Here is a 17726-nt window from a genome sequence, read left to right as displayed (position 1 = left end):
TGTAATTAAAGATAGTTAGTTTGGGGATGGGTAATTGTTAGCGAGGGGATGTGTCAGTTAAGATAGTTTGAGAGTGGGTAGTTGTTAGCGAGGGGATGTGTCAGTTGGTCTTCCTAACCAAACGACCTCGATTTAAGAACTTGGGAATATGAATGATGTACTTGTTGTTTTTTGTAATCAATAAAATATATGATTTCCCTCACCAATTGTGTTACGTACAATAATTGCATTAAATGTTCTTTTGATTCCAAAATAATTAAATGTGTATCCTTGTATGTTCTCTTGGTCTGGTTGATGTCCATTCTACATTTTGGTGTCATTGCCTAAGTTCAATCCTGGAGGTCATATATTAATAGAATGGAGTAATGGGTAGACCATTCCTTCCACAAATACAAATAACAAACAGTAATGGAGAAGAGGAGAAAATCACATGGGAGGATTAAGTAACACGAGATCTAGTGGTAGCCTAGGATGACGTGCAAAGGGAAGCCCAGGAGAGAGTAGTTCCAGAGAGTACGGAACAAGACAAACTTTTGGTACCACCAGTAGTGTACAACCTTCTTGGACAGATTCCTCAATTGCTAGCAAGAAACTTAGTACACGTGAAGGAAGAAAGAGCAGAAGCACAAGGAGAAAAGAGAAGGCAACAAGTGCTCCAGCAATTCACTGAAAGAAGCACATGGGAACTTCGAGAAACAGAAAACACAAGGAGGAAAAGCAGACAGTAAAATAATTCATAATCCATGCCCCTGCTTCAAAACAAGGACCCAAGGCAAGTGGGAGAAGAAGAAATTGAGGGGGAAGCTGTCTTACGGAGACTCATACGAAAAATGTTGTCACTTAAGAGAACTTGTAAATCAATCCTAGGAGCCAAATCAACTCAAAGAGAATCTAATTGAAATACAATAAAGGGCATTGCCAATTTGGCAATCTCAAAAGGAAGGGGAAGGAGAGCAGGGTGGACAAACCTCGAGACCCTGACACGTAGAGAACATTGTTGTACACAAGAACAAGGTTCTAGTCACAGAGAGGAGGAATTGAGGGGGAAGGAGAAGCCTCTAGAACACACACTCAAGAAACCCTCTTGACAAGACGGAAAACAGTCTAGAGAAGAGGGAAAACACACCCAATAGGAGGGAAAAAAATCACGGCAAGAGGGAAAAGGATGCCCATAAAAACAAAAACTTTCAAGGTTCACAGGAGACGGGATGGATGTAATATCCCGATCACCGCAACTACTCTTAAAATTGTCACGTCCGAAGTTTTTGTGGTAGTACAGATAGGCGAAGATGGTGTACGAATGCTAGGCATCGTAGTACAGGCAAAGGGGTGGTTGTACGATACAGGTCAGACAATGTAGTGTGGGGCAACAAGTGTCATATGGTGATGGTAGAGGGTGGTACGAGGTGCAGCTACAGTCGTACGATGACCCAAGAGGCCATATGGTGAATGACCAAGGTGGTTGTACAGTGGATGGAAGGAGATGTGGGAAGCCATATGGTAGGTGGAGACACCAAAATGAGAAGGCCGTATAGTGGTAGTAAGGAAGGCCATACAGTAGGAGGGTGGAGGCTGTACAAAATGAGGTACTGAGCTTGCAGACGACAGAATGTATGGAAAATGCAAGAGAAACACAGAATACCTGATTTGTTCAACACAAGAGACTTGATCAAATTAAACATAATGGCTTCTCCAATTTGCAATATGATAGTGCTTTGATTTGCCAGATCCAAGCGAAGTTTACAGGTGACATAATAGGGTGAGGATTGAATCCCACCGAAATCGAAATAGCCTAGTTGGGAAGATCTTTCACTTCCGAAATGGTGAACAACAAAGAATCCCAACTGGAATTCAAGGTACAAAGAAATAATCCAAAATGCATACCTAAAGACTGCCTACAAGACGTGCTTAAATACCCGTCGGAAAAACTTTACGAGGGTGTACAAAGATAGCCGACGGCAACACAAACTACAGAAACCAAACAAAAATGGGTCCGAGATATATTAAATCAATCGGCCCATTAACAATAGTTTCATAAATGATTTATTTTATAATGGGAACATTACAATCCTCCTATGCCAAATTTTGCTTGTCCTCAAGCAAATGCAATGTTGGGTGCTGGAGAATGTGCTCTCCCTCCCACGTTGCGTCGTCCAAGGGAAAGTGCTTCTAACGCACCAAATATTCTTTCATCGTGCAGTTCCACAACGTCTTCTGACGTACTTCAATGATATCGATTGGTTCCAAAATGACTTTTCCTTCTTCATTGAGTGGTGGAAGGTTTGTAGCTACCATGACATTCTACCCCACAGCCTTCTTCAAACATGAAACATGAAAGACGTTATGAATACGACTTCTCTCCAAAAGTTCTAGCTCATAAGCGACTTCACCAATGCAACAAACTATGCAATAGGGGCTATAAAATTGTGGCTTCAAATTTTCTTTTCCCTTTTCCTTTAATGAGAATTGTTAGTATAGTTGAGCCTGAGATAAACCAAGTCCCCTACTTCGAAACTCCTCTCCATTCGGTGTCTGTCAGCGTACATCTTTTGTTGATTCTGTGCCCGTTGTAAGTTTTCTTTCAAGTATCGTAGGATGTCTTGTCCCTCTTGAAGCCAGTCCCTCACCCTTGATGCATGACTATCTCCCAGCACTGTGTTGATAAAGGAGAGGGATTTGTACCATACAGAGCTTTGAATGGTGCCATCCCGATAGACATGTGATACATGGTATTGTAACAATATTCTCCTAGGTGTATCCATTTGACTCACGCTCGTTGTTGTACCGAAACATAGTTTCGAAGGTAACCTTCGAGCCACTTGTTCACAATCTCCATTTGTTCGTCTATCTAAGGGTGCTAACTAGTACTTGGTGACAATTCTACCCTTGCCAATCAAAACAGTTTTGTCTAGAAGATACTGATGAATCACCCATCCTGATCACTAACAGTGTTTCGGGGTAACTCGTGCAAATGAAAGAGTTTTCTAAAAAACAGATCGACAACTTGTGCGGCCTGAAAATCTAAGGGGATGGTGAAGAAATGTGCATACTTTGTCAATCTGTCAACCACCATGAAAATACAGTCCTTTCCATTCACCTTGGGAAGTCCTGTTATGAAATTCATACAGATACTTTCCCACTTATGTTCTAGAATTGGCAGAGGTTGCAGTAACCCGGCAGGTAGAGTATCTTTGGATTTGTTCTGCTAGTAGACCACACACTCTCTTACATACTGCAATACGTCTCCTTTAAGTCCTTTCCATGAAAACCTCTCCCGAAGACTTCTGTAAGTTTTGAGGAAGCCTGGGTATCTTGCCAAGGGTGAGTAGTGTACTTCCTTCAAGATTTTCTACTTCAATTTGGATTCCGGCACTAAAAATATTCGATTCTTATAGTAGATGATGTCATCCACCACTTTGTACTGATCATCCTTGGTGTTGTCATCCATTAGTTCACAGGCAAATATGTTTTTTGGAATATTCTACCAACAAATGTGCCTTCCAGTCAACTGAAATCTGGCTTAGTGAGCAAATGGCAGGTTTCTTGGACAAGGCATCTGCAACCACATTGTTCTTTCCTTTCACATATTCAATGTCAAAATCAAAAGCCTAAACCTTGGTTACCCATTTTTGTTCCCTCTTGTTCAAATCTCGTTGCTCCAAAAAATATCTCAAACTATTGTGATCTGTATGGACGACAAACTTGGCACCCACCAGATACTATTGAAACTTGGTTAGTGCATGTATGATGGCCAACATTTCTTTGTTGTAGATGGAATATAAGTGTTCCATTTTTGTAACTTCTTGCTCTCATAAACTATGGAGTGTCTATCTTGCATCAGTATCGCGCCAATGCCTTCTCGGGATGCATCGCCAGAATGAACGGTCAAGTGAAATCAAATAATGCAAGTACGGGACAGACCTCATTGCCTCTTTCAGCTTATCAAAAGTGAGTTGTGCCTTTTCATTCCACTGGAAAGACCCCTTTTCAGATCCATTAAGGGTGCACTGAGCTGAGAGAATCCTTTAACGAACCTCTGAAAATACTGCACAATCCGAAAAACCCTCACAAATTTGTGAGTGATTTGGGGGAGGCCAATTGAGGATAGCCTAAATTTTCTCCGGATGAACTTGAACTACATATTTACTGACAACATGCCCCAGGTACAATATTTCTGTAATACCATATTCACACTTGGATTGCTTGGCAAACAAAGACTGCTCCTTCATGATCCTTAGGACTTCATCTAGATGCTTTAGGTGCTCCTCCCATGTCCTGCTATAAATAAGATCATCAAAGAATACCAATAAGTACTTACGTAATTGTTTGTTGAAGATGTGATTCATGCATGATTGGAATGCAGCAGGTGCATTTGTTAATCCGAATGGCATGACCAAGAACTCATAATGCCCGTAGTGACAACGAAAGGCCATCTTTTCCACGTCTTCCTCCCTCATACGGATCTGATGGTATTCGGAGCGAAGATCTATTTTGGAAAAATAGACAGCACCATGCAATTCATCCAACAACTCATCTATCCTTGGAATGAGATATCTATTCTTTTCTTTTTTTTTGTTCAACGCAGGGTAGTCCAAACACATGCGCATCGTCTCGTCCTTTTTGACCAATACCACTGATGATGCTAAAGGGCTAGAACTGGGACAGATCCATCCTTTCTCTAGCAGTTCCTAAATCGTCTTTTCAATCTCATCTTTGAATTTCTTGGGATGACGATATGGTGTTGTTATGACCGGCTTGGCTTCTGCTTCCAACTCAATAGTATATTCAAACCCTCGATGAAGTGGTATGCCAGGAGGAATGTCTATAAAGACTTTATCATGTTTACTCAAAATATTCTAGAGATCATCATCCTGGGGAGGTGTTCGTTGCCCTTTTATAGGTTATGCCAAGATAAAACAATGTGCAGCCCAAGCAACGTCATTACGCCGAAAAATTGCCTCTATCCGATGTGCAAAAACTTTCTTCGAACCCTCATTTTGCCATTCTGCGAAGAACAACCTTCTTCCCATTGACAACAAAAGTGAAATCCATCCATTTGAAGCTCTAAGTGTATTCATCAAGTGTCTCCATCCACTGTATGCCCAAAATAACCTCCATGTCATCAAGGTCCACTATGAAGAAATTCTCAATCACCGTGTGATTTGCCAATGTGATACTTAGTTGAGGAACAAGGTGTGTGCAAGGCAGAAGAGCCCCTTCGGAAACCTTGACCTAAAATCCTATGTGCATCTCCCCAAGTAGACCTCTTCGTTTCACCAAAGATGAGTTTATAAAGTTCAGAGTGGCTCTGCTATCATCACCATAACCCTTTGTCCTTGAAGGGTTCCCCGTACACGAAACACAGTGCACCTTAGGCTACCGGCCAGGGCGATAGTTCCTCCACGCCGTACCAATGCTGCAATTCTTTCCGTACAATTCAAACTAGCCATGTTGGTGTCATCATGATGTTGGTTGTCTTCGAAGGGTGTTTCTTCCTGTTCATCCTCATCATCAGACACAACCTCAATGTAGTGGATCTTTCCTTTTCCGAGGCATCTATGCCCAGGTTCCCATGGTCCTTTGCAGTCAAAACATAGTTTCTTCCTCCGAAGCTCATATTTGATAGCTTCGTCCAACGCCGGCTTCTTGGGCGGAGGTTTATTATCTTTATCACTTGGAAACACCGGCGGTTTGGAATGTGACTAACTTTGCGAGGATGATGCTAATGATGTTGCCATACTCTGTGCCTTCTTAATAGCCTCCGACAGGGTGGCAGGATTGAACCCCGTTACCCAATCTTTCAATGGTTTTGTCAGTTCGTCCATGAAGAGTACTACCTATCTTCTTTCAAAAATGTCCATGACCAATACAGAGTTTATGAAATTTCGTAATGTACTGGTCGACCGATCCAGTTTGTCTCAACTATGCCAAACCTTTATAATTGAGTTCCGGATCTTTACCATCAAATCGATCTATTAATCTCTCAGTGAATTCCACATAAGTATTTATTTGATCATGCCCCAGTGTGATGGTGTCATGATACCACCATTCATGCGCAACTCCCTCCAAGTGCAATGCCACAAATTTAATTGCTTCTTCTTCTAGCATGGGATTAAACTGGAAGTAAGTATCGACCTTCATTACCTATGCTTGTGCAGATATGGATCCAGATCCATCAAATGGAGCCAAATTTACTTTGCTCAACTTCCTTCTAAGATCATCATTAAAATATCCTCTGTTTCCACCTCCCCAATATCTCATTCTCAGATCTGCATAATCTTTGTACGATATATTTTTCTCAAAATTCACATTCTTCCAATCTTCCCTCAGAAGTTCTTGCATTTCTTCAAAGGTTGGTTATTTCCCTCTGTGTGGTGGAAAAGATGGCATGGAAGGTCGAGAGCGTGCTGGATGAGGGTTTTCTTTACCTAATACCGAGTTCGCGCTGTGTCCATCACCAAATATTTTGTTGTCTACCAACTTCTTGAGAGTTTCTTCCATGAGTCGTTCAGTATCATTGATCTGTGCCTGATTCCTCGCAAGCTCCCTCAGTAGTGCCACGAGTTTCACAACTGTAGGTTCTAGTTCGGCAACCATTCTATCAATGGAATGGGTTCTTCTCCTCTTTCGGCTATAAACTCTCATCACTATCCACAGGCTAGCAAGATCGAAGCTCTGATACCACTATAATATCCCAATCATTGCAACTACTCTTAAAATTGTCATGTCGAAAAATTTTGTGGCGGTACAAACAGCTGAAGTTGGCGTACGGATGCTAGGCGTCATAGTACAGGCAAAGGGTGGTCATATGGTACAAGTCATACGACCTAGTGTGGAGCAACAAGTGGTATCATACAGTGATGGCAGAGGGTGGTACAGGGTGCAACTATGGTCGTACGGTGACCCAAGAGGCCATATGGTGAATGACCAAGGTGGTCAGATGGTGGATGAAAGGAGATGTGGGAAGCCATACGATAGGTGTAGACACTAAAATGAGGTCGTACAGTGGTAGTAAGGGAGGCTGAACAGTAGGAGGGTGGAGGTTGTACAAAATGAGGTACTGAGTTTGCAGACGACAGACTGTATGGAAAATGCAAGAGAAACACAGAATACCTTATTCATTCAACACAAGGGATTTGATCAGATTAAATATAATGACTTCTCCAATTTGCAATATGATAGTGCTCTGATTTGCTAGATCCGAGCGAAGTGTTACAGGCGACAAAATAGGGTGAGGGTTGAATCCCACCGAAACCGAAATAGCCAAGTAGGGAAGATCTTTCACTTCCGAAATGATCCCAACTGGAATTTGCAGTACAAAGAAATAATCCAAAATGCATACCTAAAGACTACCTACAAGCCGTGCTTAAATACTTGTCGGAAAAACTTTCCGAGGGTGTACAAAGATAGCCAACGGCGACACAAACTACAGAAACAAAACAAAAATGGGTTTGAGATATATTAAATCAATCGGCCCATTAACAATAGTTTGATAAATGATTTATTTTATAATGGGATTATTACAATGGAAGACCCTACAAGGCATTGCAAAACTTGCATAACTATATGGCAGGCGAATGGAGGAAATGACATGAATGAGTGGGTAAAGGCATTTCCTACCACCCTACGAGGAATGGCTATTAATTAGTACACAGACTTGGAGGTTGGGAATAAGGTTACATGGAGTGACCTACGTACCTCTAGCTATAACCTTCCCACTTCCATCAAAATGAGACCCTCAAATCTAAGTGTTAGCTCACAAGGGTCACGACAATGAGCTAACATACCCACTCCTGAAACCTATTAAATTGGGGACATCGCAATATTCAAAAAAATACCAAGGAAAACAATATACAAGATCTACATCCCAAAAGTCAATATAACTTGGCCCACATCAACGGAGGATTTCTTTCATTCATGTGAACTTCTAGAATAAGATGTAAGTCCCTCTTATGGTGCTATATTTCAATAGACCAACCTTTGAGTGGTTCAACTGTCTATAAAAATAAAATCTGAAAATAACCAAAACAATACACTTGGGATAAACTCAAGAATATAATGTATAAGAGATTCTCACACTTAACAACACCTAAGAAGCCTTCAGACAATAGTTAGAATCAGGAGCCAACATAAAAGATTATATTGAAATAATAGAACACATGATAAATAGGTCAACTAATCTTTTAAAGTAGTCTCAAAAGCTTAGGTATATTATGAGTTGTTGCAACCGCACCATGAATTTATATTTTAGGTAATTTAATGTTAAGCTTGATTATTAATTAATAATCAACAAAAAAATTGTCCATTTGTTGGCTAATTTTGGAAAAAAATTATGAGTGCTTTTATTAATTCCAAAATAGAGCTATAAGGTCAACTCCTCTAAGATATAATTTTTAATTCATTAGTGTGAAAAGGAAATTGTTTTTCCAAAAAAATCTTATCATTTATTATAAAACAAGCATAAGGATCTTTCAAGGCTTATCCCTAACTTAGCCCCAATTTAACATGGATCAGATATGTGCCAAGAGGTATCCAAAGGAATCAAGGTGCCAAAGTTGGTACATTGGGTGTATTAGATAGCTCTCAACACATATCACATCCTTGTTGAGGACCAAATAAGCAACCTTCTTTAAAAACTTCTCCTTTTACTTGTCTATTAAAAGTAACATATTCATAAGAGATTAAGCTGCAATAATACCCTTGCAACCACCAACATAGACACCCCAAAAGCCCAAGTTGATGTGGGATGTAAAATCTGCCTCTTGGCACCAACTATAATATTGGCAACTGAAGCGCACCTTTTATAACAGTGATTTTCTCCATCACCCAAAAATCTCTAGCCCTCCTCCTTTATCCTTTCTAAATGCAGAATAAGATAGCAACAATTTCTATTCTTTGAAAAAACTAGATGGCAACTTGTTGATTTAAGAGATTTGTGGAATATTTGGTTCTGGAATAAGAAAACACCTCCGCTAGCAACAACTCAGCAGGTTTCATTTACATGGCTACAACATTAAATCATTTTCCAAATTTGGAATGGAAAATGTGCCAATTAAATTAGCAACACTTTGAGTAGGCTGTACGAGAGGTCTAGAAAACATGGTTTGGTTCTCAAAAATGAGTTATGTAATTTGATGATTATCTAAAGCAAATTGTGTGAAATCATCACACAGTCAAAAAGAAATAAGGAACTAATCAATGTTAAACCAGACAACTTGAAATCAATAAATAAGGTTTAAACTTGGAGAATTGAATATCAGAATACATACCATAACTGATGATATCTTATCCACTCTTCCCTACATGACTCATGTACTCATTTTCTGACACAAGTTCCATCCCAAACAACTTCAGATTTGATACAGAAGAACATTATAGCGCATGAGACTTCAAAGAAGTTTTATGCTCCTCTAGGAAGATAGTCTATTTCCAAATGATGCCATCAATAGTTACAGCACTAACTGGCTTTCTCCAAAGAATAAATGGATGTATATGCCTCACAACATTAGATAACCTTGACAATTTTATTAGGATGAGAGAGTAAATTTATTTATAGCCAAAATGAGACCAAATATCCTACGCTAGCACTTGTACCAACGTGTTTCAAATTTACATTTTTGTATGATGAGTTGTTATACATAAAAGGGCTTGTATGAAACTGAAATTTACAAAACATTAGAGAAAGTATTGTGATAAAACATCCCAAATTTTACTATGCTCTAAAATCAGATTTTGAAAACTGTGTTATAGAATGTCAGGCATAGTCCTTTTGCTCTCTTCTCACATCATCTTTTGACTTATTTCAGCTAAAGTCAGCTACTTGAAAGATTTTTTGTCTGTTCTTGTTCATTGTATTGTTGTGAAAAGTCCAAATTTAAAATCCTCACAGGCAATATTTATTATGTGATAAAATGGTAAAACAAAAGAACCCAGTCCAGTGAACTAATTATAAGTCCTGTTTGTTTAAGCCTAAAATTTATATTTCTTTAAAGACATCAAGATGTGATATGTAAGGATAGTTGAACAAGGGTAAAAAATAATTACCCAAGCCCAGCTCCCTGCATCTATGCTATCATGCAGTGGCTTCACAATTGCATAGAAACGTGCTGTGGTAGTTAGGACAATCCCTGGATTTGGTTTTTCAAGAATGAGGTAAGCACCTGTTATTAGAACTTTACCAGGAGCTGATGCAACACTGCAAAGGATGAAATTCAACATACATTTTCACCAGTAGTGGCACTAAATAAGCTTTCCTCAGAAATTTACAAAACAAATGGCAGTAAAGAGAATAATGAACCACAAGCTGCACTGGTACTATTAAACATTTATATCTGAACACTTACACAGCCATGGATTTCTGTCTTCCCAACTTTCTTGTCACTTCAGATTGATCCTGGCACTTTATTTAGCCTCTTCTCTGAAGGGCACAAGCATGTATAATTAAAGACAATCTACAAGCTAACTAAGGTCATTAAAAGTTAACAATTTACAATTTCAGAAAATAAACAAAAGGGAAGTACTCTTAACAAAATCTCATCAACCATTAGGAGCTTCAGAATGTTATTCTCAATCAGAAAATAATTCTACTATATTGATGCATCATAAACAAAAGGAAAAAAATAACTTATCTTTACAAAAGTGTATTGTTTGTATAACAAATAAGTTAAATTTTAATTCTTCACTTTGCAGCCAACAATGGAAGTTTTCCAAGACACAGTCAGAAAAAAAGCTTATTTAGTGACAAATTAATTATATTTGTTTGAGGTTTGATTTCAAGAGGAAACTGAGATTTCGTATTCTATCAACACCATGTGAATCAAACAAAGGACTATTAGTTTTGCACATGTTTGTGAAGTTAATATAATTAGGCAGGAGTCCAATGGGAGGAGTTTGGGCTCTATTTTTGTGGAGCGGGTACCTCCATGGTAATTTTTTGAAGGTTGCTAAAGATTTAATAAAAATCATTTCCTATAAAATAGGAGCTCCAACTTTTTAGCCCTCTTTTCAGCAAGTGAAAATAGGGTGGGGCTAGATTTAACCCCACCAACTTAGGAGTGCCTTTTGCCACATGTCAACAATATATTAATTATTTTAAGTTCAGTATGATAGTAATAAAATAACGACATCATAAATTTAAATTCTTCAAGTGATATTCATGGGACCATTAGCTTCCTTAAATTTAGAAGCTAAAATTTTAGAGATGAAAGAAATTGAGAAAATTCATGGGACCGTTCACCTTTAAATATTCCTAAAAACTCTTAGCAACCAGCTGCTCTATTTTTAAGGAAGCCCCCATCCATGAGACCCCAGCCTTAGAATATTATAATATTTATTTAATAGTCATCTTAGTTAGTCTTTAGTTTATTAGGTAGTTTCTATTCCCATCTTTTGTTCACGATTGTTTCTTTTAGAAATATCGTCTTTGTAAATCTATATGAGGGTGATGCAAGGAGGGGATGATAGGGAAGGAATAAGGTGGAATAAACTCAACTTAAACCTACTAACACTCCTCTACTCAAATTACACACGAAAGCTATACACAAAAATTAGATAAACTACAGAGAACACGAGGCTAGATGCAACATATCCATAGGTGTAATTTTTTAACTTCACATATCAAGAAACCACAACATGCCCAGCTATGAGGCCTTCCGGGTTGTGGCCTTATACAAATAAAATTATGAAACCAAAGTCCAAGCTCACATCTCTATCTTCTTTTCTGTAAGAATGATACTTTCCTACATCTAATCAAGCTTCTTATATAGCCAGCTAAGCCACAAGTTGGCTACTCAAGCATTTTATTACATTTTAGGTCTAGTCTAGGAAGACTAAACCTAAACCCAAGCAAAGGACAACATAAGCTCGCGGGCACTTAAGGATAGGTCCATACAGGAGTTAGGACTCAGATCCCAACTATGCAAGGTGCTACATCATCATAGGAAACTGCGCCAAATGAAACAACATGCCTTACTAATTGAAATCAACAAGAAAACAAAAACCACAAAGAGGATCAAGTTTCGAAGAATGTGAAACATTAGAACTCGCGCACTTAGGACAAGGATTAGAAATAAGTCCTCAACATAATTGCAACTGCACACAACAAGAAACTAAGAGCAGCAACGACTACTTTGCAAACAGCAAACTGGTACAAAAAAAGAAATGTTTTTGGTTGATGTAAGATTGCTCAAAGACCCAAGATGCTCCTGCATCAGACACCTAGGGTTACTAAAGAACTAGTGTCCACATCAAGCATTACTGATATTCTGACCTAAATCATAAAGATCCAACTCAGCTTGCGTAATGCATGAACTGTCTTCAACTAGTTTGTTTTTCCACTGAACTAGATATTCCATGTAATCTTCTCCTCTAGTGCTTTTGCTTATTCTTCCCTTCAGTGCTATATGTCCTCTTCTTAGAATAACCCAGAGTGTTCTTCAATTCATCATCTGATTTATTAAAAGATATTTGCAATGTTGAATATAGGTAAAATATCCATATCCTTGGGCAATTCAACTTCAAAAGCATTTCCACTATCAAACTTCTTTAGAATCTTAAGGACCAAACTTCTTCATTCTCAGCTTGTTGTACGTACGAACTGGAAATATGTTCTTTAAATTAATCATGACCTCATCTCCAACTTCAAAAGATTTGTCTCTTCCTTTTATCTGCTCTCTTTTTGTATCCCAAATTACTGTCCTCCAAATTCATTTTGACTTCCTCATACAAAGTCTTCATGAAATCTGCAGATTCCTCAGCTTCAAGACTTCTTTTTGTCTCAAGGTTCAAATCCCTCAACTCAATAATTTCCTTAGGATTCATTCCAGTAACAATCTCAAAAGGTGTCTTCTTAGTGCTCCTATTCGCAGAATTATTATATGTGAACTCTGCTTGTGCCAAAATCAAATCCCAACTAGCAAGCTTAACTCCAAACAAGCACCTCAACAAGTTACCCAAACTTATGTTCACAGCTTTAGTTTACCCATCAGTTAGCAGATGCAATGTAGAACTTGTTAAAGTTGTAGCTTCAGTCAGATTGATTCAATCTGATATAATTAATGTTAATGGTAATCATCATTTCCTATGTATACTTATTATTGTATAACATACATACATACATACATACATACATACATACATACATACATACATATATATATATATATTGTTAAACATACTATTATTATTCATGTTAATATAATATCATTTAAATGATGATTACACCATGGAGACATGTCTCTTCGTGAGACATCTCTCCTCTTATATTTTATGAGATCCAAATCTGCATTTGGATACCATCAATATCAATAGCCATGATTCTACATTTGTAGAAACAATCAGTGTTACTCAACAGAACTAAACTTCAACTCTGTATTCAACTTCTTCCAAAGTGTTCTCCAGAAATAACAAGTAAACTTAGTATCTCTGTTTGAAACAATAGTCTTAGACAAACCATGCAATCTTAACACTTCCTTAAATAACAATTTAGCCACCTGTACTACATCAAATGTTTTCTTACAAGGTATGAAATGAGTCATCTTTGAAAATCTGTCAACTACTACCAAAATAGAATCATTCTCTCTAAGTTCTAGGAAAACCAAGAACAAAGTCCATACTAATATCTTCCCAGAGCTTATTAGGAACATGCAATGATGAATAGAATCCCAAATTCTGACTAGTTCATTATGTTGTTTGACAAATTCTGGAACCTCTAACCATCTTTTGCACATCCTTATAAATCTACAACCAAAAGTACCTATCCAAAATCAACTTCACTGTCTTATCAATCCCAAAATGTCCAGCAAGTCCACCACTATGTTTCTTTTTCATGATATTCTCTCTCATAGATCCTCTAGGTATACGTAACTGAATTCATTTGAACAACATATCTTCCTGAATGAAATAATGAGTCCACTTATCTCTCACTATCTGATCTTTACAAGTTTTCCAAGGTTCTACAAAATCAACATCAATTTCATAGAAATACTTCAAATCACTAAAACCAAGTACCTCAACTCTCATTTCTGTCAGCAAATTCCTTCTGCTCAAAGCATCGGCAGCCTTGCTTGACTGTCCACTCTTATGTTTCAATGAAAAAGAAAAGTTTTACAAAAATTCAACCCACTTCATGTGTCTCTGATTCGACTTATTCTGTCTTCCCAAATACTGCAAAGCTTTATGGTCAGTATACAACACAAAATGTCTAGGCATCAAATAACAATTGAATCTAAAAAGATTGATAAAAGTAAAAGCCGGCCTAAAATATAACTCTAAATAACAGCACAAACAGGGTAAAACAGAACATAAAATAGAAAGGAAAAGCTGAGGGAAAATTTATATTGATCTAACCTCTATTCAATCAATCCAGAAATGTACAACCACACTGTTTGCAATGAAACAGCTTCAAATTGATAGCTGGAGGATAGAATCTTCTAGAGTTCTAGAAAATTCTAAGACTAGAATGTCCCTTTCCTTGAACAGCTTCTGGTTGTTTCTTTTCCTGGAAAATACCTTCTGGAATATTATCTCTGTAGAAAATTCATATCACCTTCTAGACAATCTAATTCCTCAAAAAGAGGCTCTGAAACCAATTGATATGAGCACAGTCACAAGCAAAGAAAACAACAGGTCTCAGCCACAACTGTCCAAGTTGTACTCTTTATTATATTAGGTATTTGGAGAGTGTAACAATACACAGTGAATTGTCTAATAGAAGAAAGAGAAAAAGGATCTTCTAAAGGAAGATAGACAGAGGGTTACTGGTTAAGTGTAAATAACAATATTATACAATTAGATTACTGCAGTAGCCCATGTGGCTCTGTCTCGATCAAGTTACAGGACTAATTGCATTAAGGCAATGTGGATGTCATAGCAGGAGCCCAGGTGCTTTATAGTTGGGTCTATGTTTAATATTAGTTTGAGAATGTTTACCTAAGAGGAAGCATCTGACGGAGCAATATATCATAAACTTAGTTTTTTCCATCATAAAATGCTTTTGAGCTCTTCAATCATGGTATCTAAGATGCAGATTATCCATTAAGGAATTTTTTGAATTATTTTTTGAAAACAAAAGCATTCACTGAAGTTCTATGTCGAGAAGTTTTAACTTTACTATATCCAAAAATACAGAATTGAAATTAGATCCTACAATAACTGTAACCGAAGATTTTGAGAATAAATGCACTGGACCATATGGTCTGATCCAAATCATCGATCAAAATCCAATCGCGTGAGTCTTTAGACTGTGAAAGCTTAAAATTTACAAAATAAGAATTACCAGCTGCCCGCAAAAAATTGGGCAGGCACTTCCATGATCAAGTATTAAAGCTCGTACAATAGACTCTTTAGCCTTCAATTTTATTTCTTTTGCGAAATATGAAACAAAATCACGAATATTTTTTTTTTTAACAATATGAAATAAAAACACGAATACAGTGTTATTTGGGAAAAAGCGAAGCAGCGTCATAAAACAGAAATCTACTTATAGGCCGAAAAATTCGGAACTCGGCAAACAATGCATTATTTCGTGTCGCCCAATGTTTCTGGATTTGATTGATGATGAAAAATGTACACACGCTCAAATCCACAAACATTGAGCAACATTTGCATAGATTGCATGTGTCTCCGATTACCAATACTATTTCCTGTTCATCTAAATGAAGTTTAATTATTTAACCAGAGCACTATATCGTCCCCAAGTAAGTAAAATAAATTTACAGACTCACCTCTAAATCTGCATTGCAATGCAAAAATCCTTCGGCGGAGGTTTACTTACTGAAACGAATCCGATCAGAATGAACAGAGTCTATATGGACTAATATAGATTCTGCCCCTGCTTTCACTTATGCTGATCATCCCGATATAAATATATTGATCGTTATTAACATTTATTTATTTATTTATTTTAAAAGACCGAAAACATGCTACAATTTCACATTAAGGAAATTATATCACAGAAGAAAGAAAAACATGCATACAAAATCAAGTGGCTTTTCAAACTAATCCCCGGGCACGTGCAAATGAATAAATCCGTCGTCGCCACGTGTTGAAGATTACGCACAATAGACAATATGCTGCCTTTTGTATTTTGTGTTTCACCAAACTCGATCACTAATCTCGAGTTAAATCAAGATTGATTTATCCTTAGAACGTGATGGATGGGTTAGGGAGAACAACACGGCAACATCTATACAGCCACGAAAATGCACTTCCATAGGAAGAAGAGGACTTAATTTTTTTTAAAGTTCGAAATAGCAATGTAAAGGAAGTGCATTTTCATGGCTGTATAGCCACGATCGCGTGTAAGGCGGATTAATCTCATGGCGAGTAAGGCGGGAATTGGTGCGGATCAACTCGTTTTTGGGGGATTTTGAGCAGTTGGGTCGATTTTTCGAGAAGAAGTTTTTTTCAGAGCTCGTAGTGGTGGCTATTATTAGTCTCTGCCTTATATAATGCAGCGATCTAATGTTTTAGGTAGCCTAACGGCATTAATTTATGTCAAAAACAAATATCATAATCTAAAGTTTATTTAATGTAATTTAAATGTTATTAAAGATATAGAAATTAAAAATATGAATATTTATTTAAATTGTTTTATTTGAATATTATTTTTATAATTAAATTAAATTTTTTAATTTGTTTTACATTATACTTTAAATTCAATATTAAATCAAAATTTAATTGAAATCTTGAATATTATTTATATTTAAAAAATCATTGTAATCTTAAATTCTAATTAAATTATCATCATAATTTATTCATAATCATAATCTTAATAAACAATAAATTCAAATATAATTATATAACAATGGTATTCATAACTGAATTGTAATTATGACATATTTTTAATAAACTACATAAAATATAAAATGCTTGAGAATAAATTGTTCATTTTTTTAAAGAATTGATATTTTTTCTTATATTAAGGTAATGAATTAGAGAGAAAATGGTACGTATTTTTATTTTTTTTAAATTAAATAAAAATTTATTAAAAATTTGGAATAATTTTTTATTTTAAAATATTTTTCTAAATATGCATGATTGTTGGTGACAAAAGGTTTCTTAGAGTATTTCTTTCATTTATTGATCAAAATGAAAATCAAGAAAAATTATTGCGAATCTTACTCCAACTAGAAGTATTTGACCTCCAATCTTTGACATTGTTTTGGATAACCTATTTGCCCACATCCCTCAGTGTTGACACCATTGCAAAAATTGCATGCTCATTACAATCATTCCTCGCAACACAAAATCATTGGAAGATGCAAGGCAAGTTCACGAATGTCTTTTCTGCCCTTACCAAACTGGAATGTTGTTTGTAGGGTATGCAAAAATTGATTTCGCAAAATGTTTTGAAGCTCTCAACCAAATGTAAGGGGCAGTTGTAAATTTAGGTCTATCAAACATTTGTCAGCGTATTGCTTTGTCATGTCAATATGGGAGCTTTTGAACTGTACTTTCTAACACTCACAAAGCAAGGCAGGGACTCCAATACAACCAGAGCTCTTGTTTATTTTTAAATGAGCAGGGCAGGTTTCGATGGGTAAAGACAAAAGAGGGCAGGTTTTGACAGGTGAAAGTGCAAAGGGCAGCTTTCGGTAGGTAAAGAAAAAGGGCTCGACATTCAACAGACAACAAGGCGGAACAGACAAGTTTTTGAGAATGCATATAAGCACAGGAAAGGAGATAGGTCAAGTCCACAGGGAGTAACATACGACAAAGTAGGAGAA

General features: G+C 36.9%; 1 protein-coding gene across 5 annotated transcripts in view; it reads right to left on the bottom strand.

Moving 5' to 3' along the window:
- The window catches only part of LOC149534276 (GHMP kinase family protein), a 64405-nt gene extending 48299 nt beyond the window's left edge, over positions 1 to 16106 (bottom strand). For 3 of the 5 annotated variants that reach the window (XR_016358081.1, XR_016358080.1, XM_089807511.1), the window contains exons 1-3: positions 15723 to 15831; positions 10344 to 10417; positions 10045 to 10195 (exon numbers count right to left, since the gene is read on the bottom strand). Coding sequence is in view for 3 of the 5 variants with exons in the window: in XM_089807511.1 (XP_089663637.1) it covers positions 10045 to 10195; positions 10344 to 10351 (159 nt within the window). In the remaining 2 variants the exon portion in view is untranslated. Of the gene's footprint in view, positions 1 to 10044; positions 10196 to 10343; positions 10418 to 15722; positions 15832 to 15974 lie in introns of those variants that run through there. The other 2 variants (XM_089807513.1, XM_089807512.1) reach the window with 2 other exon arrangements.
- Positions 16107 to 17726: the final 1620 nt, after the last annotated feature.

The sequence above is a fragment of the Cupressus sempervirens genome, chromosome 10 (assembly GCF_028749045.1).
Source record: "Cupressus sempervirens isolate cs-2001-9-10 chromosome 10, ASM2874904v1, whole genome shotgun sequence".
NCBI classification, from domain to species: domain Eukaryota; kingdom Viridiplantae; phylum Streptophyta; class Pinopsida; order Cupressales; family Cupressaceae; genus Cupressus; species Cupressus sempervirens.
This window is presented reverse-complemented; position numbering and strand designations above follow the sequence as displayed.